The sequence below is a fragment of the Bos taurus genome, chromosome 15 (genome assembly GCF_002263795.3).
Source record: "Bos taurus isolate L1 Dominette 01449 registration number 42190680 breed Hereford chromosome 15, ARS-UCD2.0, whole genome shotgun sequence".
NCBI classification, from domain to species: domain Eukaryota; kingdom Metazoa; phylum Chordata; class Mammalia; order Artiodactyla; family Bovidae; genus Bos; species Bos taurus.
In genome coordinates this window covers 66,565,617-66,593,168 of record NC_037342.1, presented here as the reverse complement: position 1 = coordinate 66,593,168, position 27,552 = coordinate 66,565,617, and the positions used below count along the sequence as shown (strand labels likewise).

General features: G+C 46.3%; 1 protein-coding gene across 4 annotated transcripts in view; it reads right to left on the bottom strand.

Annotated features, from left to right (window-relative positions):
- The window catches only part of LDLRAD3 (low density lipoprotein receptor class A domain containing 3), a 271,800-nt gene that overhangs the window by 109,863 nt on the left and 134,385 nt on the right, over positions 1–27,552 (bottom strand). For 3 of the 4 annotated variants that reach the window (NM_001192619.1, XM_005216383.5, XM_005216382.5), the window contains exon 4: positions 12,445–12,579. In NM_001192619.1, the coding sequence (NP_001179548.1) occupies positions 12,445–12,579 (135 nt within the window). The remainder of the gene's footprint in view (positions 1–12,444; positions 12,580–27,552) is intronic. The other variant, XM_010812783.4, reaches the window with a different exon arrangement.

The window sequence follows — 27,552 nt, the reverse complement described above, 5'->3', positions numbered from 1 at the left end:
GATTTCATGTATGATTGACACTGACCACTCTTTCAGTAGATTATCCCTCATAACCCACTCAAGCCAGTTCAAATGAAGAAGAAGGTCTGGTCTAGGTTCCAGAGGCCTCAGTGAAAGCTAGAGATATCGGGTCTCATGAGAGCTAGAGCAAGGACTTGGGAAGCCATCCAAGATAAAGCCCATACTCTATCCATCTCTCTCTGGGGACTACCACCTCAGGTCTCTTAGATGTCTCCTAAGCAAACATCGTGTAGAGATAGGACCCAGCCATGTGGAAGACACGGTTGGGAAGGGCAGACCAGTGCCCTTATGCTGTGAATTCTGCCCCTCCCACCTGTGGCTTCCACATGGCTGGGTCCTATCTCTACACAATGTTTGCTTAGCTTCCTAAGGCTGATTCATTCAACCCTGAGCTTCTGAGCTTGAGAGAGTCATTCTGATTCACTGCTGGCCAGCCCAGGAACTGACTGGCCGTGGGTCAGGTGTCCAAGTCTGGTTGAGTCAACAGTGACTGAGGTGGTTGGGAACGACCTTGGAAAGCGAAGGGCTGGCCCTTCCAGAGGTCATGAGTGGAGCAGACAGTCTAGAAGGAGCTGAGGGCAGAGCAAGGAGCATGACATCCAATATACTTTGGCCCCAGAACGCATGGAGCATTAATGTTGACATACTGTCAAATGAAGGGGCTTCATGGGACATTTCTCAGGTTAGTAGTATTGGTCAAAGGAGTGGTTCTGTACTTCTGGTCTTCCTCTCTAGCTGAAAATTAAACTATTAGGGAACAGAGCAGCTTCAGGACATTTTCCTGATTTCTCAGAGCACCCAGCAGTGCCCCAGCAAAAGAAGACCTTCAGTAAAAGCCGACTCTGATGGTAATTTGAGCAGCACACACATTACAGAGGGCACAGGACCTCAAGGAAGGGAACTCAGGGAAGGGGAGCATATATTAGAATCGTATTGCAGCATTCCAGGACCAAACAGTAACCAGACTGATAAGCTGCTGAGTTTCCAGAGAGAAACAAGGAGAGAACAAGAAAGGGGTGCTGGAAGCATTTGGGGGCTATGGCAAGATATCTGCAACATCAAAGCAAGAGCTCTCAAGTAGCCAAACCAGAGCCCCTCCAACCACCCCCACCCCCAAGAAAGAGAATTACTGGATTGTGTAACCCAAGGGAGATTTTCAAATCAAGGGTGGGGGCTGGGGAATCTCCAGAGCGTGGCCATCATCTAACCTCCCAAGCTATTCTCACGCTGGAGGATTCACAGAATCTGTCACTCCGCAGTCTCATTTACAATATCCGCAAGTCTCAATTAGATTTCCTCTGCCAGTGGGACCGCAAAGCTCCGTAAGATCCACAGAGGATCAGAATCCTCATCACAGGCAATGATAACCAGCCCCTCCCGTGGATTCCATCACCAGAGCAGAGCATCTCATTTCTCCTGATTTTCCTCCTCCGGCTCCACCTTCCAATTGAAGCATGCAGGGAGGGGGCCTGCACAAGCCAGCTCAACCCCCCTGACAGCTTCACCCCCCAGCCCACCCCAGACAACCCCACCGCACTCCACACGTAAGCACACACGCTGCTCTGGCCATTCGGAATCTCTGCCTCTGAATACGCTGTTCCCTCTGGCTAGATGCCAGCCTCATGCTTGTTTCTGGGTCCATTTTTATTTATCCTTAATGTCTGGACAGAGATTTCATCCTCTGAAGTCTTGCCATATTCCCCTAGGAAAAACAGTCGCCCCTCAAGGACTAGTCATGTCCTTGTGTCTCGGCAAGCCATGCTCCTCCTTCCCCTATTGCAGCATTAATCATGTGCCTGAGCATGCTAAGTTGCTTCAGTCCTGTCCGACTCCATAGACTGTAGCCCACCAGGCTCCTCTGTCCATGGGGATTCTCCAGGCAAGAATATTGGAGGGGGTAGCCATGCTCTCCTCCAGGGGATCTTCCTGACCCAGGGATACACTTCATGGTGATTATCCACAGGGTGTTGTTTCTGACTATGATCAAGTGCGCTCTGATCGAGCTTTGTGTTTCTTCCAGAACCCAGGGGGAGCCGGGCAGTAACAGGCACGGTGCAAACGATTGGTGTTTGATGAAGGTAAGGAAGAATCAAGATGGTAAAAGGGTGTTGGGTGGGAAGCTGAGGGCCACAAGCTGTCCACAGACAGACAAACGTCCCCCGCACAATCAGACCGCACAAGACGGCTTGTCCCGAGACTCAAAAAACTTGCAGAGAGCCCCACACTGGGTCCCCCTGCCCGGAAACTTGGTCCGTCTGCCTCGGGAAGAGACACGCTCTACCAGGTGTCCAGGCAGGGGGACAGAGGGAGGGACAGATGGGGACAGAAGCCAGGAGATGCAAAGAGAAAGGGGACCTGTGTGGGGAGTGGGGGAGACTGGAGAAACAGCTCGGAAGATAAGCACGCTGGCTACGAGATCAGGAAGCAATTATTCTGATGAGTAGAGAATCATTCTGACTTGCTTCTAAATGAGGGACACATTAGAAATCTAAGCGCCTGCTGCAGTGGGTAAAGGGAAAGAGGCTTTCGTGAGACAAACACTCAATTACTAAGAAGAGAACCCCACAGGTACAGAAAGGCACAATCAACCTCTCTCAACCTCCTTCTGGGTCTTCCACTGAAGTCAGCATTTCTGCCTCTCCCAGCCCAGCTGGGCTTTCAAAGTCTCAAATTAAAAGTAGAAAAAAGGCTTCTACATTCCTCCTGTTAATCGTACCTCCAGCAGTTTTACTCTAGGTGAGGCCAAATAAATTCTTTCAGAGTGACGACTCTTTCCCAGGGTCCCTCTAATGAGGCTCTTGACATCGTCTGGTGACACGAGCTTTGCAGTGAATACTGACCGCCCATCAAATTCTAGGTTGTGACTTTTGGGGCTGGATCCCCTAACCCCAGGCTACTATTTTATTTTTTAACTATAAAAGCTCTTCTCCATTCATACTTGAAAAACAAAACAAAAAATTAGCACTTCTCCCATCTCATGCCCTCCATGATTTCTTTACATGTCTTGGGCTACACGTCACTTGGTTTCATTTTGCGACAGAAAGCCAAGGTCTCTTCCAAAAGCATAAGCTCCTTTTCCCCTCAACTACCCAAGCCAGTTGCAGGGTTGGGGAGCTGGAGTGGAAGAGCAAAGAGCAGGCCTAACTGGAAAATACTACAGCAGGTTCTCCGGTCCCATAAAAATAGCATCCCCATGGAGACATGCTTTCTACCCCTTTCTACCCCTGGCCAACCTCATGGAGTTTATCATCAAAGCTCGGCAAAAGTGAAAATGAAAGTGAAAGTTGCTCAGTCGTGCCCATTCTCTGCAACCCCATGGAATTCTCCAGGCCAGAATACTGGAGTGGGTAGCCATTTCCTTCTCCAGGGGATCTTTCCAACCCAGGGATCGAACCCAGGTCTCCTGCATTGCAGGCAGATTCTTTACCAGCTGAGCCACCAAGGAAGCCCCAACTAGCAATGCTAGCTGCCGATACATCCTGAGGCCATCACCCTGTCCATCCCCGCTGTCGTCACTAACCCCACTATCGTCACGGTCACACATCCGGTCCATGACTCAGTGCAGTTCAGTTCAGTCACTCAGTCGTGTCCGACTCTTGGAGACCCCATGGACTGTAGCACGCCAGGCCTCCCTGTCCATCACCAACTCCTGGAGTTCACTCAAACTCATGTCCATCGAGTCGGTGATGCCATTCAACCATCTCATCCTCTGCCGTCCCCTTCTCCTTCAATCTTTCCCAGCATCAGGGTCTTTTCCAATGAGTCAGCTCTTTGCATCAGGTGGCCAAAGTACTGGAGTTCCACCTTCAGCATCAGTCCTTCCAATGAACACCCAGGACTGATCTCCTTTAAGGTAGACTGGTTGGATCTCCTTGCAGTCCAAGGGACCCTCAAGAGTCTTCTCCAACACCACAGTTCAAAAGCATCAATTCCTCAGCACTCAGCTTTCTTTACAGTCCAACTCTCACATCCATACATGACGACTGGAAGAACCATAGCCTTGACTAGACTGACCTTTGTTGGTAAAGTAATGTCTCTGCTTTTTAATATGCTGTCTACGTTGGTCACAGCTTTTCTTCCAAAGAGGAAGTGTCTTTTAATTTCATGGCTGCAGTCACCATCTGCAGTGATTTTGGAGCCCAGAAAAATAAAGTCTCTCACTGTTTCCATTGTTTCTCCATCTATTTGCCATGAAGTGATGGCACCAGACGCCATGATCTTTGTTTTTTGAATGCTAAGTTTCAAGCCAGCTTTTTCACTCTCCTCTTTCATTTTCTTTTTTTTTTTAAATTTTATTTGATTTTTAAACTTTACATAATTGTATTAGTTTTGCCAAATATCAAAATGAATCCGCCACAGGTATACATGTGTTCCCCATCCTGAACCCTCCTCCCTCCTCCCTCCCCATACCATCCCTCTGGGTCGTCCCAGTGCACTAGCCCCAAGCATCCAGTATCGTGTATCGAACCTGGACTGGCAACTCGTTTCTTACATGATATTTTGAGGCTCTTTAGTTTCTCTTTGCTTTCTGCCGTAAGGGTGGTGTCATCTGCATATCTGAGGTTATTGACATTTTTCTCCCAGCAATCTTGATTCTAGCTTGTGTTTCATCCAGCCTGGCATTTCACATGATGAAATCTGCGTATAAGTTAAATAAGCAGGGTGACAATATATGGCCTTGACGTACTCCTTTACCAGTTTGGAACCAGTTCATTGTTCCATGTCCGGTTCTAACTGTTGCTTCTTGACCTGCATACAGATTTCTCAGGAGGCAGGTAAGGTGGTCTGGTATTCCCATCTCTTGAAGAATTTTCCACAGTTTGTTGTGATCCACACAGTCAAAGCTTTTAGTGTAGTCAATGAAGCAGAAGTAGATGTTTTTTCTGGAACTCTCTTCCAGAAAAGAAGACTGCCGTGAGTGCCCATGGAGAAAATCCAGGATCCTTAATGTGGCTCCAATTCACCACACCACAGACCACTGCTGATGGCGCCAACTTACTTCCAAGTTATTCCTCTCCTGTCCACCAGAGGGCGCCACGTGGTTGGTTGGTTTGTTTTCCCCAGTCTTTCAAATGCACCAAATGGCCGACTCTTTACCGTCTGAGCCATCTGGGAAGCCCTCAAATGCACCGTGCTGTCACCATGCTCAGTCCTGGATCTTACAGCCTATCTGAGGCCTACTTACCATACAGTGAATTGCGAGGAATCCAGAAGTGCCCGACACAACGTGAAATGAGACCTGACTTTCCTGAGGCAATAGGAGCGGGACCATGAGGTCCACGTCGCAACCAGAGAGGAATCCTTCCTTCTCCCCAGAAGGTTCCTTCCCCCACACCCTCCCCTCCTCTTGTCCAGTTAATTCCCCTTATCTTCCCTGTTTCATCTTCAGCATCACTTTCTCAAGAAGGTCTCCAATTCCTTCACTTCCACAGCATCCTGCCTCTGCCCTTCCCACACACTCCTCACACCAGTAACCAACTCAATGCCTATTTTTCCTACGGGGATGTAGGTGTCAACAGAGCAGAGACCACACTTGTCTTGCTTCCTATTGCCATCTTCCATTCTAAGATCCACATCCCCCCTCTCCCATTTTAACATTCTAAAACTGGGACGCATCTTAAAATCAATAGTCCATCATAACTGAATTGTCAGCATTTCCTCTTTCTCAGCAAAACATAAAACAATAGTGGGCCTTACACTTGATGGCATCTTGGTATTTGTCAAAATAAGGTATGTCCCTGTGTCTAATGGGCCCAGTGCCCAGCACATAGCAGCCGTCAATAAATTTTACGTGATAAATACACACAGACACACACACATTTCCCGAGGACCTGAAATTAGCCAGGTTTTGCTATATAACAAACACACTTTAAAATCTCTGGCCACAGCAGAGATTTAGTGTCTCACGCAGTGGTCTGCAGGTGGGCTGCATCTTTGTGGCTTCTGCTGGGACTGACCCCAGGCTGTGACTTGGGTTCAGTTCTGACCCATGTGTCACTTTTCCTTGGACCAGTAGTCTGGTCATCTCATGGCAGACATTAGAATGAAAGAGAGCAAGCACGAGAGCCCGGCACATGCCAGGCTCCTTTATCGTCTGTCCGCCAACATCCCACAGTCAGAGCAAGCCTGGCATCTGCAGGTAGGGAACCGCCTCTGGCCACTGTGCCAGGTCACAGGGCAGAGGGAGGGACCGAAGACCTGCAGAGAAGAATCCACCCACCGTAGGCCCCGCATGGAGGAGAGATCTGGGAAGGGACACCACACCGCACATTTCCGCAGCACCGAGGGCCAGCTCACACACTGGACAAGACAGAACACGGCCCTGCTCACCATGAGTGAAGGCCCCTGCATTACCAGTGGCGGTCCAAACGGCTCATCCCTCTGCCCAGCGGCCGCAAGGAATCCTCCTTGATTCCCTTTGCTGCCAGGCTTTATTTGAGGTATTTATTTAAGAGCATGACTAAGAAGCAATCACTACCCTGAAATCTTTCTTTCTGCAGCTAATTATCCATTGTAAGGCTAGGCTCCAGCTCCCAATCTGAGTGGGTGACTGGCTAATTTATTTACTAAAATTTTTTTTTAATTGAAATATAGTTGATTTACAATAACGTGTTAATTACTGATATACAGCAAAGTGACTCAGTTACACATGTATATTCTTTGTTGAAATATTCTCTTCCGTGATGCTTTATCATAGGATACTGAATACAGTTCTCTGTGTTCTACAGTAGGACCTTGTTGTTTGTTCATTCTCTATATAAAAGCTTATATCTACTCTCCCCAGCCCCCAACTCCATCCCTCCCTCAACCCCTCGCCGTAGGCAATCCTCAGGGTGGCTGGCTAATTTAGGTCAGCTAGGGCTTAGGACCAGACGGTAGAAGACCCGAGTGCCACCGTCCTAAGGTGCCCGGACAGCAGAAGTGTTGACGGTCTTGGTCAGGACTTGCTGGAAAGCCGGAGGCATTCTGGCACCCTGATTTCGGTCTCAGAGCTGCTGTGGAGACAGAGTTAATGAGGCCTGCACACCGAGTACAGAAAATGAACATCTCAAAATGCACGCTGGGAGACGGCCCATTAACCACGCACGGCTCGGCCCAGCGCTCTCCCCACCAGGAGGAGGCCCGCTCGACTGTCCTGATTCCAAGAAGGCCCCGAGCACTTTCACAACTCCCTTACGTCCTCACCTCCCTTTGATTTTGCACTCTGCTCACTTCTTAGCAGCTCCGCATGCCTCTGTCTATCTTTCTGCCGTGGCACTTGGCACAGGGCTGTGCTGTGCCTCAGTGTGACTTCCTGAGAACCGTATGCCCTTGCTAGGGCTGCAGTAACAAGTGCCACCAACTAGATGGCTTCAACAAGACATTTTCAGTCTTGTGGTTCTGGCACGCTGGCTCCTGCTAGGGGCTGTCAAGAAAAATCCGTGTCTCTCTGTTGGCTTCTGGAGGTTTGCTGGCAATCTCTGGTGTCCCCTGGCGTGTAGCTATATCACCCAAGTTCCATCTTCATGTCCCTCTGTTGTCTGTGTCGCAACACGCCCTTTTGATAAGGACATCAGTCACATGGGACTAGGGGCACATCCCCCTGCAGTGTGACCTCACTGTAACTAATTTCAATGCAAGGACTCGATTTCCAAGTAAGGTCACATCCTGGGGTTTAGGACTTCAACATATGAGCTATAGGAAAGAACATAATTCAAGAGACTCCAAGACCACTTCCGTATCCCCTGCATAAGTTCAGGGCCTGGCACCAGGGGGCACAGCATCACCTGCCTCCTGACCAAAGTGCCAAAAAGGACAGCTCACGTGCTCTCTCTCTGTCTCTCACACACGTACACACACACGCCCAATCCTACAGAAGAACAGGACAAAGCCGTCACTGTTAGCTTCTGGTGAGGTGCCCAACCTCACGGCCAGCTTTCCAAATTCTTCTCTAAGCATTATCACCAGGATACAGCAAGCGAGATAAAGAAACTGCAACCCGAGTGCCAATACACTCAATTAACTACCCTGGCACTGGTGGCTTCTTCAAAAGAGCTTAACTCCCTAGCACTCCTCACCCGGGAGAAGGTGGGCAGGCCTCATTAGTCTTTCTGACTGAGAGGGGAACTTGAATACAAAGAGAGGAAAATATGCCAGCCTCATACACAACCTCCCCGCCGAGCTCAAGGGACCAAGGCAGGACAAGGTCTGCTGTTCCTGGTCCCAGCACAGTGGTACCCAGACAACCACAGCACAGGGTGATGGAGAACGCTAACTCGTACCTCGGAGGACCTAAGTTCCCGGCTTCATTGCCCACTCGCTGTGTGGTCATGCCACAGCTATGGGACCTCTCTGTTCCTCGGGTTCTTCCTCTAGAAAAATGAGGGTCATTTTCTCTTCCTGGATCCTCCTGTCACAGGGATTTGGTGAGGACTGAGTAAGAAAATGTAAGTCAAATGCTTGGAACGGGGCCTGCCACTTAGCGCTTAATGTGATGGCTAGTCTTGTAAACATCCTGTTTGATCTCCATCCAAAGGACTGACCCTCTCTCACCATCACCCGAGTCTTCATAAGCTCTCTGTGACTGGAATGATCAGAAGTGGGGCCCACATAAGAGGTATTCATGGTGTCCGTTTTCTAGTATGGCGTAGCAAATTACTCTGAAACCTACAGGCTTAAAAAAAACAAATGTTCATTATCTCACAGTTTCTGTGGCTCAGAAATCCAGGAGTAGCTGAGCTCTGCTTACTACAGTTAGAGAAGGCTACCATTGCGGTTATCTCCTGGGCCGCAGAGAGTTCAAGGTTGGACCGAGGGAGAGGCCAATTTTGGGCTCACGCTTGTGGTTACTGGAGGCCTTGGTTCCTCACGGCATTTGGTTGGAGTTCCCTGCCATGCAGGCCTATCTGTGGCACAGCTCACATCATGGCAGCTGCCGCATTAGAGTGAGGGAGACGGTAAGAAAAACAGACATGGGGTCTTTTGTAATCTTACACTGGAACTGACATCCCATCGCTTCTGCTGCTATTTTCTTTGTAAAAGTGAATCACAATTTATACACCTGTGTTCGCAGCAGCATGACTCACAATAGCCAAAAGGTGGGAGCAACTCACGTGTCCATCAACAGATGAATGGATACACAAAATGTGGTACTGGTGTACAATGGAGTATGATACAGCCTCAAGTAAAAAGGCAGACAATTCTGACACATGCATGGATGAACCTTGAAGACGTTATGTGAGTGAAGCAAGCCAGTCACCAAAAGATAAATATGCTGTACGATTCCATTTATAGGAGGTATCTAGAATAGTCAAATTCATGAAAACAAAGTGGAATTGCCAGGGGCTGGAGGAGGAGGCATGGGGAGCTGTTGTTTAATGGGCATAGAGTTTTAGTTTGGCAAGATGGAAAAGTTCTGGAGATTTAGCTGCACAACAAGGTAAACTGTTGAACCATTTATTTAAAAATGGTTAATACGGTAAATTTTGTGTCATGTGTGGGTGTGTGCATGCTAAGTCACTTCAGTCACGTCCCACTCTTTGTGACCCCACGGACCGTAGCTCCAGCAGGCTCCTCTGTCCATGGGATTCTCCAGGCAAGAATACTGGAGTGGGTTGCCATGCCTTCCTCTAGGGGATCTTCCCAACCCAGGGAACGAACTCTCATCTCCTGCACTGCAGGCGGATTCTCTGGCCAATGGACCACCTGGAAAGACCCTGTTATGTGTAATTTGCCACAATTGGGAAAAAAAGCAAGTCACAAGGTCCAGATCACATGCAAAGGGATGGGATTATACCAAGACATCAACCCTAGGGGCTGGGTACCGCTGAGGGTGGCCTGCCATCGTCAGTCATGCATCCAAAGTTGGCAAGAATCTATCGGTTCAACCAGGACTGAATCCAGCGTGTTTAAGACCACCTAGGTGCTGGCCACAGCCAATTTGTGCAGAGCAGCACCTGCTGACCCTCAGATGCACCCTCTCAGGGAAGGTTCCTAAGCAACAGAAAGTCATTTCCAAAGACTGCTCCAAAGCCACTGCTCGTGGAATTACCTTGTAATGGTTTACACTTCCAATCAGTGAAGCCCCAACTAAAATTCGATTCCACCATAGTGTTTGGTCTCCAATACATCCCATCTGGAATTGAGAGGTACAGTAATGACTGCACTTTCATGGTCCCATTCCCGCCTCCGAGTCCTGGCAGGGTTTGTTGCTTTGCAAGGCCACATGTAAGGAAAGGAAGTAGACGGGGACGAGAGGAAGAAGAGAGGAGAGGCGCACACAAAGCTGGAGGCTCTCAGTGGAGACACGACCTTTTCATACCCTCATCAAATTAGAGGAAAAGTATGTCAAGCACCCTATTTCCTGTCTTGAGGTCAGTTTTCTCCATTCCATCAAAATAAGCATCATAAAATATCATTTTATTTTCCCACATCAACTGGAAGCAATGATGTAATTTCTGAGGGCTGGAAGCCCAGCAGAAGCAGCTGGGATGTATTAATATTTTGACTAAAGGAGTTCATGTACAGAAGGTGCCCAGCACAGTAGCTGGTACAGGGCAGGGATCGATAAACGTTAGCTATTATTAAGATGACAATAGGTCAAATCCTACACAATATAGTGTCTACTCAAGATGCCTCTGAAATTCTTCAGGAAGACATTTAAAAGCCCCAGATGGGTCAGGTATTCCCCCCGCATGGGCACACTGGTGTTCCTTTCAGCAGCAAAATTAGCAGTCAGTTTACATTTAGAAGCTGCCTGACAGAGAAAAGCATACCCTTCAATACTAGAATTACACCCAGAGCACAGGGACATTCATATCACTAATGGGTTATAGTGGTTCACAGATTTTCACATGAATTCAATTTATCTGGAGGGCCTATTAAAACACAGACTGTTGCTGGACTCACCCCTAGGGTCCGTTCGATGGGTCTGGGTACAGCCTGAACTTTGCTGTAAAGAGTTCCCAAGTGATGCTGATCCTGCTGGTCTGATAGCTAAACTTTGAGAGCCACTTGTGAGGAGAGGACACAAGGAGGGGATTTTTCTAGGCCAGGACAATCAGAGGCTAACTCTGCCCAAGACCCACCTCCCAGAGCTGCTCTCTGTACAAATTTTGGCAACGTCCAAGTAGATACAGATTTTGTCTTTTCTCGTCTAAGGACCTCAGGCATATGGAATGGATTGATCATAAGCCTTAATGTGTGGCCCACTCTCACCAGGGCTCTATGCATGGCCCATCTGTTCATTCATTCATTCTTAACAATGTAATAAATACCTACTAAAATTAAAGCCAGGACCTTGAAAAGAACCTCCATCTAACTTCATCCTACCTCCCAACCACCCTACCTCCCAACATATGAGTTAACCAGTTATCCATCCTTATCTTGTTTTTCTTTTTTGCAGCATTATTAAATCTGTAATCAGTGATACAATCATAGAGTGGCGTACTGAATAACGGTCAAAACAAATTATCTCTACCAGCAAAATAATACGGGTGGATCACAACAACTTAATACTAAGTGAGAAAAGTAATGATTGCATTTGGATGATACCAGCTTATAACATTAGAAATATATACTTTTTAGGATGCCTTAACATTGACATGCATTTTTAAAATCGTTGTATTTTTTTCTAATCACTGAAGAAATAAATATGTGTTAACTGGAAAAGAGTCAATGAATAAGAAAAGGTATCTGGTCAGTTTTAACAGGGGAGGCTATGGCCCCTGAGTGTCCTTCTGGGTTCCCTAAAAAGCTCATCTTTCCATCCCCAAATGCATCCTTTGGTTTCCATTCAACAGCTCTGAGAGGAATAGGCAATTCACACAAGAGGAAATGAAGTAGTAACAAACACCCAGGAGAAAATGTTACCTTAGCTCATCATCAGAGAAATGCAAACTAAAGCATTTGGGGAACTATCATTCTATGACTACTACATCAGCCAAAATAGGGAAAAGAGGACCAGAGTGAACTCTTGGGATATTACTGTAAACCTGATACACACAGATAATACTAGCAGCAGCGGAAAAATTTTTTAAATTTCCCAACAGCTATATGATGAGATGTAGTCATGAACTGCGCAGATGTCTTACTCTGCCGAATTTATCCTGAAGAAGTAACTCAATGGAAACACCTCAGTTCCTCCCAACAATGCAACTACTTAGAAAACCATAGTAGAGACCACTGTCACGATATGCAGTGCGACTGGGCAAATTACAATTTTGAAGAGAAAAATGTGTATTTGCTATTTAATGCATGAGAAATATGAAGTACAAAATGGTAGGTGGGCTATGGTTAAAACCATGTGTACGAGAGCTGCGTGCTAAGAGCAGAAATGAACACAGCTGTTGTACTTGGAGGTGGGATGGGAGTTGCTTTCTTCCGTGTTACTGTGGTGCGGTGTCGTAATTTATTTGTTTTTTTATGAACCTGGGAGGCTCCTACCTTGAGAACTCTCACAGCTTTCCTCGTCACTGTTGTCTTGACAGTTATTCTGCCCGTCACAAATGAAGCTCTTGTCAATGCAGAGGCCATTCTTGCAGTGGTAGCGGGCAGTGGAGCAGAGCAGAGGGTTTGCTGCTGTGAAGGGAGAACAGAGCAGGTTACCAGGGAGGTTAGCCAGTCCCCTTGGGATGCCCAGAACCTTCTCCATCTAGGGGTATGTCCTGCTCTGGAAGCAGTGAACTCAGCTCGGATGGCTGTCTCAAAGCCTGTCCTGGGAGACTGGTCAAGCAATGACTTGGATAGGGCAAGACTGACTCTGTCCCATTCTAAAAGCTCCTTTTTCTGCTATACCACAGGTTTTGGTTGGTTATCCATTTTAAATACAGCAGTGTGTACATGACCAACGTTATGTGCCAGCCTGGATGGGAGGGGGGACTTGGAGGAGAATGGATACCTGCATATATATGGCTGAATCCCTTCACTGTTCACCTGAGACTATCACAACATTGCTAATTGGCTATTCACCAGTACAAAATGTTTTTGGTGTTAAAAATAAAACTTACATTAAAAAATAAATTATTTGAAAAGAAAAATAGAAGCTTCTTCCAAAGCATAATGCTGGTGCCCTATAAGCATACCAACATGGCCAGAGGGCAATGCCCAGCCCCAACTGGCCCACCTCGAGGTGGGTCAGCAGCCTCTGAGGGGTCTAGAGCAAAACCGGAATCTCCCAGGAGAGTCAGGAATGGAACGGTCAGTAACATAAGGACACACAGAGAAGAGCAAAGATGGAAGGAGAAGCTGGGTTGGGGATCCATGAACCTCTGCCGCTGACGGAGCAATGGCACACGTAATCCAGGGGCTATGTTGGATCCTACTGGTTACCTAACTATGGACCTTCCCGGTAAGTCCTCGTGTTTCTCCAGCTCACCCAGGTGAGCGCAGTGGTCTACTTTGCAATTAAAAAAAAAAAAAAAAACCATTAACCCACTTGGTCAGCCTGAATGGCCCCCAGATACAAGCACTTTCAGAAACCTTAAAAAGAAAAATGATAGAAACAGCCTTTCTCCTCAAGGAAGAAGGTGGCAACCAGCCAGTGTGGAGTCAACACAAAACCCCTTAACGAAGCAAATCTCCATGGAAAATCACTGTTTCTACTGCACAATTTATCTTGCTTCGCCACTCCCTGCAGCACAATTCAAGCAAGGCTCTTTCCAGGGCTCTATTTTCGATAAATGAAGCAGCAAAAGGAGAAATTACTCCAGCCCCAACTCTGCCATTTATTAGCTGTGTGATCTAAGGTAACTTATTTCACTTCTCTGAGCCTCAGCTCCTTTTTCCGTGCACAGTACAGGCTCCATAATTTGAGGGCCCACTGCGAACTGACAATGTGAGGTCATTTTTCAAAAATTATTTAAAAATTCAAAAAGATAAGTGCTGGGCATAAAAGCAAGTCTGGCACGCTTCGGAGCTAAGCACGAATCCTGTGCTGGTCACAGGTCCATGAATCTGGCCCTGCTACTTACAGCTCAAAGGAGATGACACGTGAGAAAATGTGCAGTGCAGAGTCTGACACACAGGGGCGCAGGAAATGTTGGACGTGCTCCCCAAGTTATGTCTGCCTCGGTCCTCCAGACCGTGGCCCTTCCCGAAGCAGCGACACTGGTGATGATGCAGACGGGCCCTCCTGGGACCTTGGGTTATGAATTGAGCCAGCACCTGCATTACACACGGTACCACGGCAGGATGACAGACCCAGCACTGAAGACGGTTAGGGGCTTAGGAACAAGTCAGCGCCAGCATCTCTGGGTGGTCCTCACCGGCAAGATGGCAGTTGTCATTTATCTTTCCCATCTGCTTCACAGAGCGATTGTCAAGAGGCACTGCAATCACAGCTGCAGACTGCAAACTTCACAGGGCCCTGCAGACCCAAAGGGCTGTGGAGTTTTTTATTTTTTAACTTGTCAACTCAGAAAGTTTCATCTGAAAGGTCAGAGGAAGCAGAGGGATGGGGAAGCCAGCACTCTTAGTTTTGAAGATGAGGGACCAGTGTGAAGGCAAGCAATAGGAGTCTGGCCTGGAAATGGAAGTTTTAATTACTTAAATCGCTGTGGGTCAGAGAATGGTTCCACTTGATCATGCTGAAACCAAAGTCTGACTTCAGCCAAAACCAGAAAGGGGAAACCCAAAACCACAAGTCACATTTGGTTTCTGTCCAAGGCAGCCCTCCAAACCCTTCAGCATCCCACCATGGTGGCCTCTGGCTTCCCTGGGACCCTGTGGGTCACGTCCATGCAGCCAAAGCATCGACAACAATCAGCTCACTCTAATGGGCAGCCTTGGAAAAGTGGAAAACCCCACCTCGAATGGGAAGACTTGCAAGAAGGGGCTGCTGCAAACTTACCTGAATCCCCCTACCCCCAGTAGGAGGGCTGTGCTGAACCAATATTGAAGACATTGCTGGTGTACTGACCTTTCTTCAGCCTTAGACCCTTCCAACCTCATAAACTTTTCCAAGGAAAAGAAGTCATATGCGAGCATGTGCATACACACGTACCACATATATGCGTGCATATGTGTAAGTATGAGTATATCCAGATCATGTGCATGTGTGCTAAGTTGCTTCAGTCGTGTCTGACTCTGTCCGACCCTATGGACTGTAGCCTGCCAGGCTCCTCTGTCCATGGGATTCTCCAGACAAGAATACTGGAGTGGGTTGCCATGTCCTCCTCCAGGGGATCTTCCCAACCCAGGGACTGAACCCATATCTCTTGTATCTCCTGCACTGGCAGGCGGGTTCTTTCCCACTAGCACCTGGGAAGCCCTGTCCAGAGCACACATAGCTCCACATGAATGAAGACTGTCTATACCTTAACACACAGCTGTACTGATAAAGAATCCACCGGGACCAAAAACCAGTCTCGGTGCATAGAATGAATACATATATGTGTTTCCAATGCATATAACCAAAAGAACCAGAATCAGAATATAGAAAGAACTCTCACAATTCAAAAGAAAAAAGACAAACAATAGGAAAATGGGCAAAGGACATGACCGGGCAATTCCCATCAGAGCAATGGCAAACGCTCAGTAACAACTTGAAAAAAATGTTGACAGCAGCCAGAAACGAAAGCACCACTTGAACCGCAGCAGACTTGCCAAACTTCAGGTCTTAAAATTCCAGGTTGTGGCTGGGGAGGGAGAGGAAGTCTTAGAGACTGCTCGTGGGAGTGTAAATTTGTAGATCCACCTCGGAGACCAATTGAGTGATACCAGGTGATGCTCAAGGGGCATACGCCCCACGGCTCGGTCATTTCACTTCCAGCTACACAAATGTTCACCAAAACACTGTTTGTAAAATAAAAATATTAGCAATGACCCAAATATTCACCCACAGGCGAATTAACACCATGCGCTACATTGTTATAACACAATTTTACAGCAGGAGATGGCTAACTTCTTCTGTACAGGACCAGACAGTAAACATTCTAGCTTTTAGTAACCTTTGGGTCTTGGCCTCTTTCTTAACTACTCAATTTTGCCATGGTGGTACAAAGTGACCATAGAAAACTCATAAATGAAGATCAGGGCTGTGTTCCAATAAAACTTGATTTATGGGTAATAAACACATTTAAAGTTAAGTAACTTTCAAACAGGGCATAGGACAATTTGTGGCCAACACCTGCTGAACAGCAGTGAAAAATGAATGAACCAATAAATAAGGTCCTATTGTACAGCACAGGGAACTATATTCGATATCCTGGGATAAACTATAACAGAAAAGATTAAAAGAATATATATATATATATATGTAGAACAGTCACTTTGCTGTATAGCAGAAATTAACACAACATTGTAAATTAACTATACTTCAATTGCAAAAAATACAAAATAAGAAAGGACCAGAATCAAGATGGATCAATCTCACAAATATAATCATGGGGAAAAAGTTATAAAAGATACTGGCAAGTTATATAAAAATATGCATAGGGTTGTACCACTCAGATGAAATTACCTATGCAAAAGAATGCTATCTATTATTCAAGTTATAAAAATGCATACTTGCATTGTAAGGTCAGTGGACGCCTCTGGAGAGAAGGGGAGGACAGGATCAGAGAAGGCTGTACTGAAGACTGGTAATGATATTTGTTAAGATTTTATTATTTTAAAAACCTGAAGCAAATAAGGAATACAGCAATATGGTTTTTTTTTCCATTGAGAAATAACTGACATACAATATTATATTAGTTTTGGGTGTAAAATGCAATGATTTGATATTGGTATATATTGCAATAAGTCTAGTTAACATCCGTCACCACATACTGTTACAAAATCATTTTTGTGATGAGAACTTCAAGGATCTACTCTCTTGGTAATTTTCAAATATATAACGTGGTACTATTAACTATAGTTAATACAGTTACATTAGAATGTATTATAATATAGTACTATTAATAATATAGCCATGCGTGTGTTAGTCACTCAGTCATGTCTGACTCTTTGCGACCCCATGGACTGCAGCCCACCATTCCTCTGTCCATGGAATTCTCGAGGAAAGTATACTGGAGTGGGTTGCCATGCTTTTCTCCAAATATAGCCATCAGATCAGATCAGATCAGTCGCTCAGTCGTGTCCGACTCTTTGCGACCCCATGAATCGCAGCACGCCAGGCCTCCCTGTCCATCACCAACTCCCGGAGTTCACTCAGTCTCAAGTCCATTGAGTCAGTGATGCCATCCAGCCATCTCATCCTCTGTTGTCCCCTTCTCCTCCTGCCCCCAATCCCTCCCAGCATCAGGGTCTTTTCAAACGAGTCAACTCTTCGCATGAGGTGGCCAAAGTACTGGAGTTTCAGCTTTAGCATCATTCCTTCCAAAGAAATCCCAGGGCTGATCTCCTTCACAATGGACTGGTTGGATCTCCTTGCAGTCCAAGGGACTCTCAAGAGTCTTCTCCAACACCACAGTTCAAAAGCATCAATTCTTCGGCACTCAGCCTTCTTCACAGTCCAACTCTCACATCTATACATGACCACTGGAAAAACCATAGCCTTGACTAGACGAACCTTTGTTGGCAAAGTAATGTCTCTGCTTTTGAATATGCTATCTAGATTGGTCATAACTTTCCTTCCAAGGAGTAAGCATCTTTTAATTTCATGGCTGCAGTCACCATCTGCAGTGATTTTGGAGCCCCCAAAAATAAAGTGTGACACTGTTTCCACTGTTTCCCCATCTATTTGCCATGAAGTGATGGGACCAGGTGCTATGATCTTCGTTTTCTGAATGTTGAGCTTTAAGCCAACTTTGTCACTCTCCACTTTCACTTTCATCAAGAGGCTTTTGTGTTCCTCTTCACTTTCTGCCATAAGGGTGGTGTCATCTGCATATCTGAGGTTATTGATATTTCTCCCAGCAATCTTGATTCCAGCTTGTGTTTCTTCCACTCCAGCATTTCTCATGATGTACTCTGCATATAAGTTAAATAAACAGGGTGACAATATACAGCCTTGACGTACTCCTTTTCCTATTTGGAACCAGTCTGTTGTTCCATGTCCAGTTCTAACTCCTGCTTCCTGACCTGCATACGGATTTCTCAAGAGGCAGGTCAGGTGGTCTGGTATTCCCATCTCTTGAAGAATTTTCCACAGTTTATTGTGATCCACACAGTCAAAGGCTTTGGTATAGTCAATAAAGCAGAAATAGATGTTTTTCTGGAACTCTCTTGCTTTTTCCATGATCCAGCGGATGTTGGCAATTTGATCTCTGGTTCCTCTGCCTTTTCTAAAACCAGCTTGAACATCAGGAAGTTCACGGTTCACATATTGCTGAAGCCTGGCTTGGAGAATTTTGAGCATTACTTGACTAGCATGTGAGATGAGTGCAATTGTGCGGTAGTTTGAGCATTCTTTGGCATTGCCTTTCTTTGGGATTGGAATGAAAACTGACCTTTTCCAGTCCTGTGGCCACTGCTGAGTTTTCCAAATTTGCTGGCATATTGAGTGCAGCTCTTTCACAGCATCATCTTTCAGGATTTGGAATAGCTCAACTGGAATTCTATCACCTCCACTAGCTTTGTTCGTAGTGATGCTTTCTAAGGCCCACTTGACTTCACATTCCAGGATGTCTGGCTCTAGGTCAGTGATCACACCATCGTGATTATCTGGGTCGTGAAGATCTTTTTTGTACAGTTCTTCTGTGTATTCTTGCCATCTCTTCTTAATATCTTCTGCTTCTGTTAGGTCCATACCATTTCTGTCCTTTATCGAGCCCATCTTTGCATGAAATGTTCCTTTGGTATCTCTGATTTTCTTGAATAGATCTCTAGTCTTTCCCACTCTGTTGTTTTCCTCTATTTCTTTGCATTGATTGCTGAAGAAGGCTTTCTTATCTCTTCTTGCTATTCTTTGGAACTCTGCATTCCGATGTTTATATCTTTCCTTTTCTCCTTTGCTTTTCGCTTCTCTTCTTTTCACAGCTATTTGTAAGGCCTCCCCAGACAGCCATTTTGCTTTTTTGCATTTCTTTTCCATGGGGATGGTCTTGATCCCTGTCTCCTGTACAATGTCATGAATCTCATTCCATAGTTCATCAGGCACTCTATCTATCAGATCTAGGCCCTTAAATCTATTTCTCACTTCCACTGTATAATCATAAGGGATTTGATTTAGGTCATACCATAGCCATAGCCATAACTATAGGTAATATGTGGGACTCCCCTGGTGGCTCAGATGGTTAAAATTCTGCCTGCAATGCAGGAGATCTGGGTTCAATCCCTGGGTCAGGAAGATCTCCTGGAGAAGGGAATGGCAACCCACTCCAGTATTCTTGCCTGGAGAATCTCACGGACAGAGGAGCCTAGCGGGCTACAGTCCACAGGGTCACAAAGAGTCAGACACGACTGAATGACTATCACGCACACATAGTTAATATGACTTTTAAAATAGGGTGTGGGAAATACAGGTGTTCATTTAACTTTTCTTTTTCAGTATGTTTTAAAGAGTCTACTAGAAGTTTTAAAGAGTCTAATTTGGCAGAAATGTTTCAGTGATCACTCACTTTCCTTCACTCTTTCCCCACAGTTATCTCTGGTCTACAGATCCCTGTCTTCAGAATTTTATAGCCCATTTGCTCAGAGAACACAGGTAGATACAGGTCAACAGGCACACCTGGGATTCCTCCTTATCAATGGCTCCTTGTAAAACACTATGTCTCACCTCCAAGGCAGGGCAGAGAAAGAGAGGCAAAGGATGCTAGAAGAATACTCCCTAAACCCAGCAGCAAGCCAGAAAAAGGCCTCCGAACCATCAAAACATACTTCAGGATGTCAGTGCCCTTCAAGTGCTGGCAGCATCCTCAGGAAGGACCCTCAAGCCCTCCCCTCCCCCAGGTCTATTGATTCTCTGTTTGTGTAAATTCCAAAAAGATTCGTGTTTCGGTTCCCAAGGACACAGCAAACCAGAAGGGAGACAAGATGCTGCTGCCAACCTGCAGACAAGCCGCCAGCAAGAAGTAAAAGCTGACAACCAGGGGAGGGGCCCCCAAAGCTATAAAAAGCCACTTAGGAATTCCAAAAGCAGAAGAGCCTAACATAGTTTCAAAAGAGACCAAGAAGTTCTAAATGGAGCCACAGGCAACCCTGTATTATAGCCCAGTCTGAACAACGTGCGTGCTAAGTCGCTCCAGTCCTGTCTGACTCTGCGACCCTATGGACTGTAGCCTGCTAGGCTCCTCTGTCCATGGGATCCTCCAGGTAAGAATACTGGAGTGGGTTGCTGTGCCCTCCTCTAGGGGATCTTTCCCACCCAGGGATTGAACCCATGTCTCTTATGTCTCCTGAACCGGCAGGCATGTTCTTTACCATTAGCCCCACCTGGGGAGCCCAGTCTAAACAATAGAGCTCCCAAGAATGGTCCTGTGCTGTCACCAGAGAGACACTGATGAAGTCAAGCTACACACATCTGAGAGTGAACCCCGTCAAAGACTCAGATATACCCAGACTAAAATCTCTGCAAAGACCCCAGACAACTCAGGTTTCACTCTATTTCTCCCAGGGCCTCTGCAGCATTTACCAGGCTTAAGGCAAATTTCAGGGTGTGTGTACGGTGGACTAACTGTATAGGCTCTGGGCAGGGGGGTAGACAGTGGTCAAGGCTCAGGGGTTCCTGCGAGGCCACGGGCCACTCACCCAGAACTCTGAAACATAACTGCTGGACAGCCCATAAACTAACCAGGAAACGCTTCCTACTTTGGGATGTTACGTCTGTGTCTTCTAGCAAAATTTTATGTGCTCCACATGTATGTTTCCTTTGTCCTTGTTAAGGTTTCCCAGTCACTGAAAAAATGTATTATTCTACTCGCTTAACTAGCAAGAGGAATACTGCTCTTTCCAGTGTTTATTTCAATGGGGATGGAGAAAACTGTCTACAAAGTTAACTTCAAAAACTCAACGGTGACTCCAAAGGTCCCCAGCTCTTCTTACCACAACAAACACAGGGATCTAAGAATATGTTTCCCAGCCCACAAGACTCAGGAAAGAGAAGTTGTCTCTCCCCGCCAGAGGGAGGGAGGGGTGAGTTAAGGTTAAACTCAGTGGTTAATTAAACTGGCGGCAATTACTTCAACCACATCTGAAGGAAAAGACCCAGGGCTCACTGCAAGTCATCCAAAAGCAACTGAGCGGCTACAAGACAGGAAATGAAGCCATCTATCTCCAGCAGGATGTAGGAAATACCGCCTTTAATCCATTTAAAGTCTGTGAAGTCAGCCCCTCTCCCACCTCAAAGCGTTCTTGGCAAAACACATCAATGAGAACCTCCTCGCCCTCAGCCCCCACACCCCCCATCTGCTCCGCAGTCCAGGGAGGTGGTGGTGATCACTCACTTCCTTGCCAAGCATCCCAATCTCCCCGTCTCCGGGGGGATCTTGTCTTCCCAGCCCCCGTATCCCTGGGAACCAGGCAACTGGGGGAAACGGAGCTGCCCCGAGACTTCCTCTGTTCCAGGATGGAGGATGTCCGGCCCTAAGCCTCTCTGCCAATAATCCGACCCATTAACAAGCACTGCTTCCTTTGTGGCCTGCAAGATGCTGGCAGCCCTGACCTTCAAAGAAGAGGCGGCTTGTCTGCAGCCAGAGGCAAGTTCGTGCTGCCTTTCAGAGCAGCCCCTCGGCCCCCCGAGACACAGCAGGGCCACGTGCCGCGGCATTCCGAGGGCAAGGAGAAGGAGTCTGCAGGAAGGGAAAGGCTGCCACTCTGGTCAAGCAGGAGGAGGCAAAGGTTCCTCAATCCCATCTGCCTTTTCCCCAGCCTCTAAGGACGTGGAATCGACCCGCAATAAAGGAGATGCAGGAGACACGGGTTCGATCCCTGGGTGGGGAAATCCCTTGGAGGAGGAAATGGCAACCCCCTCCAGTATTCTTGCCTGGAGAATCCCATGGTCAGAGGAGTCTGGTGGACTATAGTTCATAGGGTCACAAAGAGCTGGACGCAACTCAAGCGACTGAGCACACAAGGACCTGGAGGACGTGAATTTTCAGAAGCCCTCTAGAGGCAGCACGGTGGCAGCGGCAGAGCCTAAGTCATTGCTAATCGCTGTTTACCTCCTCCTCCTTGCAGAGGCTTCCTGAGCCGGCTACCTCCTGTCCCACCCCCAGCCTGCCTCCCTCCAATTTCAATTTCACCAGTTCGGTCACCACGGATGGCTCCCCAGATCTTCCCTCCAGGGACAATCCTCTTTCTCCTGACACTTCGTGGACACCTCTGCCTGACTGTCCCCTTCACCTCAAATTCTGCATGGCTAACACTGACATCCTTACCTCTCTCCCCACCCGCTCCCTTGCTCCTTGGGTCCACTTGTCTTAAAGCGACCACCAAGGGTGGGATGGGGTGGGAGGTGGCAGGAAAGTTCAAGAAGGAGGGGACATATGTGTACCTGTGGCTGACTCACGCTGACGTATGGCAGAAATCAACACAACATTGTAAAGCAATTGTCCTCCGATTAAAAATAAATTTTTTAAAAAAGGGACCAGGCTCCAGTCATGCTCGGCCTTCTCCCTCTCCTCACTCTGCACTCAGCTCAGAATCCACTGCTCCTCACCGGGAATAAAATACAATCTTAGATTGTTAACTTTTTTTCCTTATAGTTTTATTGAGATATGACTGATGTACAGCACTGTGTAAGTTTAATCACACAGCATAATGATTTGATTTACATACATCATGAAATGATGATCTCACTAAGGTTAGTGAACATCTATCATCTCAAATAAATACAAAATTAAAGAAATAAAAGTTTTTTTCTTGTGATGAGAACTTTCAGGATTTACTCCCTTCACAGCTTTATATATAACATACCACAGTGTTATTATATTTATCATGTTGTACATCACATCCCTAGAACTTATTAACCAGACTGTTAACTTTTCATGACCTGCCGCAGCCTACCCTTCCGAGCATACATTTTTCTGTAATGATTAATAGTGAGGGAATGAAATCCACCTGGGTTCAAATTTCAGCTCTACCACTCACGAGCTACATGACATTAGCTTTAGTTAAATTCTTTAACTTCTTTCAACCTCAATTTCATCATGTGGACTTACCAGGTGGCTCAGTGGGTAAAGAGCCTGCCTGCCAATGCAGAAGATGTTAAAAGATGTGAGTTTGATCCCAGAGTCTGGAAGATCCCCTGGAGAAGGGAATGGCAACCCACTCCAGTATTCTTGCCTGGAGACTCTCCATGGACAGAGGAGCCTGGTGGGCTACAGTCCATGGGGTCGTAAAGGGTCAGACACGACTGAAGGGACTTAGCATGCGTGCACAGTAGAAACAGGAATAGTGCCTGTGTCTTAAGATTTTGTGAATATCAAGTGAGATAATACACCCAAAGAACTGCGAATCGCATGTGACCCATAGCAGTTGCTCAATAAATGCTTATAAAAGTAATTATCACTGGGGATACACATTATAGTATAGTGGTTAAGAGTTCAGACCCTGGATTTATAACCACCTGGGTTGATGTCATAATTTTGCCACTTACTGTGTGACTTTAGATAAGTTATTTAATCTTTCCGGGTCTCATTTTTTTATCTACCAAAAGAGAGTCATAGTATTGCCAACCTAAAGTGAGACCAAACACGTAGAGCATATCACAGTGTGCCGTATACTTAGGTGCCCAGTCACTGTCAGCCAAGTGGCATCTTATGCCCTGCATGGTCTGCACACCTCTCTGCCTCTGCCTGGGCCTTCAGCCTAAAAGACTTCATGGAACTATATTGACAACTTTTAAATGGTACCCATCCTCCTGGATCCACCTCTTTCAACAACCCGCTCTGGTAAGCCTAGAGGGAAGTAACCTCTCCTCTGATCAGCGATTCTCACAGTACTCCCAGCTGTCCACCCATAATGTAATTACTTGGGTAAGACGATTTTGGTCTCCCGGGCTTGCGCATCATCTCAACAAAGCCACTTCTACATCCCTCGCAGCATCGTGCATGGTGTCTGGCATAGAAATCTCGGAAAGAGAATGAATCTGAAAGAAGATAGCAACTGGGGTGAATCCACAATGTGCAACCTAAATGTGGTCTCTGGGTGTATATCTGCAACCACAGAAGAGGACCAAGATGTGCCCATGCAAGAATATATCCTGACTGCCTGTCTTTTTCTTTAACCCTGTGTTTGATTAGCTGCCTGATCCATTCATTCCACAGACATTTACTCACTATTTCCTGTAAGTTAAGCCCTCTAATAGGCACTGGGGATGAAAGAAAACCCAGTCTGTTCTTAAAGAGCTTACACTCTACTGGGGAGACAGGCAGGTCAGTGGGTACCTAAGATAAAGCGGGAAGTGTAATTTATTCCACATGCGTTTACCACGTGTGGAGACTGAACCAGACCATACAGTTGGCATTAGGAGTACAGCTGTGAACCGCCAACCAACCAATGGCCATTATGGTGTAGTAGCAATGGCAGAAAATAAATGAAAAGTGGTGGTAAGTGCAGAGGAGAAAAGTGAAGCAGGGGAAGGAGACAGAGCGGGAGGCTGGGGAGGGGAGAAGTGATCTTTACAAGGTATTCAGGGCAGGCGTCTGATTCGGTGGCATTTGTTTGAAGAAGGCCCAAGATGGTGTGCCAACAGGCAAGGGAAAGACAAGCCCAGCCTCGGCAGACCAGCAACAGCTCCCTAAGGAAGCAGGTCATACAGGAGCCTTTAAGGGGACCATGCTGATGGAGCTTTGGAGCGCGCAGTGGAAGTACCCTTCTTCTCTGCTCACCCAGCCCCTCTGACTGATGCAGGCACAGCTTCTTGAGGCTTCACCCATGGATCTGCTAAGGGGTGAAGAGGAAGTGTGGAATCTCATCCAGGTTGACGTGAATAAAGGTACCGAAATACACAAGCACTGAGGGGCTCCATGAATACAAAACACAGATATACTGGCTGGTGATTCAGCTGTTTAGGGGGACCGTCAGGAATGATCAGCAGTGGCAGAAGTACAGAGGGTTTTCTGAGCACAACTATGCTGAACGCAGCAGCAGAAGATTCTGCTTGAGTGAATTTTCCACTGTGGTCATCCAGACTGGTCTGCCATCTCAGTTCCTGGCAGGAGTCCTCGAGCTCACCAAAAAGGGACTGGGGAGAGCTGTGCTGCCAGCCGGTCCAGGGCTTCACCTCCTGCCAAGGATGTCTGAGAACGAGGCAGGAGGAAGAGGCCAAACACAGTAAAAAGGAGGACGGAAGGCCGTGAAAGGGCAAAATCTCAGCACTGTGATCCTCTGGAAGGGATACTGGTCCTTGCTTATCCTCACTTCTGCCAAATGAACGCAAATGGTGGAAAACACATCAGAGTAGTAAAATTCTTTAAAAATATGACTGTCCGATTATTTGCTGAAGTTGAGACACCACCCAACAAAACCACTCCTTTATCCTTTATTTCTTTTTACCATTTTTGGAAAATTCCAGTTACATATGAAAACAGAGAGTGTACAGGGAACCCCTGTATTTCCACCACCCAGCTTTAATAATTACCAGTATGATCCAAAAATGGGCAGAAGGCCTATATATCAACATTTCTCCAAAGAAGACAAATGGGTGGCCAATAGGCACTGAAAAGATACTCAACATTACTAACGATCAGATAAATGCAAATCAAAACTACAATGAGGTACCACCTCGCACCAGTCAGAATGGACATCACTAAAAAGTCTACAAATAACAAATGCTGGAGAGGGTGTGGAGAAAAGGGTACCCTCCTACATTGTTGGCGGGAATGTAAGTTGGTACAATCACTGCAGAAAACTGAGCAAGTTGCTCAGAAAACTAAAAATAAAATGACAGTATGATTCAGCAATCTCACTCCTAGGCAGACATCCAGACAAAACTACAATCCAAAAAGCTACATGCGCCCTATGTTCACAGCGGCAGTATTCACGACAGTCAAGACACGGAGACCACATACGTGCCCACTGACAGAGGAATGGGCAGAGAAGATGCGGTGCACGTACACGGTGGAATACTACTCAGCCATAAAAAGGACGGAACAATGCCATCTGCAGCAACATGGATACAACTAGAGATCATCATACAGAGGGAGAGAAGGCCAAAAGGAGACAGGTAAATGTCATCTGATGCCTCTTACAGGCGGAATCTAGGATATGACACGGATGAACCTAAGAAACAGAAACACAATCAGGGACAAAAAAGCAGACTGATGGTCGCTGGAGTCAGGGTGGAGGGCGGGAAGCTGGAGGAGAGACGGAGCAGGAGATTGGGGTTAGCAGATGGGGACTCTCATGTATGGAATGAATAAGCCGGAAGGTCTTACTGTATAGCAGAGAGACCTATATTCAATATTATACAATAAACCATAAGGAAAAAGAATATTTTAAAAAAGTATATCTATATATAATGAATCACTTCTGCTATACAGCAGTAATTAACAAAACAATGTAAATCAACTATACTTCAATTTAAAAAAAAGAAAGAAGAAAATTTATTTTCCACTGTCTAAGCAATAAACCCATAATTAAAATGAAAGAAAAATGTACCAATATGCTGACAATTCTGTTTCAGTCCCAGCTCGCCCATCATTACCTCCCCCACCCCCTCCCAGAGGAAAGACTTGAAACATATCCCAGACACCATGTAATTTTACTTTCATATGCTCTGGGATATAGTTATCAAAGATAAAGACTATTTTAAAAAGTAAGAATGTCACCCTCAAACTAAAAAAGTTAACAATAACTCCTTAATATCACTAGATACACAACCACAATTCGGGATTTCCCAACTATCTCAAGTTTTTTAAAACAGTGGTTTGTTTGAATCAGAGTTGAAACAAGATCCATATGTTACATTTGGTTGGTTTGTCTCTTCGTCTCTTTGAATCTGTAGGTTCCCCCTTCCTGTATTATTTTTTCTTAGAATTTATTTGTGGATGTAATTGAGTGATGGAGAATGTCCCACATTCCGAATCTGGCGATTTGTCTACCCATGGGGCCACTAATGTGTATGTTCCTCTGTCCCTGAATTTTTGTAAACTAGTAGTTAGTATTAAGAACTGCATGTTTGGGGACTTCCCTGGTGGTCAGTGGTTAAGACTCTTGCTTCCAATGCAGGGGCATAGGTTCAATCCCTGGTCAGGGAACTAGCACCTCGCATGCTGTACACATGACCAAAAAGAAAAAAATTAAAAAAAATAAAGAGAAAGAATTGCATGTTCGTGTTCCCCCTAAATTCATATGTGGAAACCCTAACCCCTAAATAAATGGAATTAGGAGGTGGAGTCTTTGGGAGGTGCTGAGGGTTACATGAGGTCAGAGGGTGATGTTCTCATGATGGGATAAGCACCCTTACAAGATGAGGAGGAAATTTCTCGCTCGGAGTGCACAGAAAGCCATGTGAGGTTACAGCCAGAAAGAGGGGCCACACCACCAACCCAGCCATGCTGGTACTCGGATCCTGGACTTCCAGATCCATGAGAAATAAGCTTCTATCATGTATGCCACTCAGTGTATGGCATTCTATTATAGCAGCCTGAACTGACTGAGCCAGTTAGAGCCTCAATCAGATTCAGGTAGGATGCGTGGAGACAGAAACACCATAGAGTGGTGCTGGGT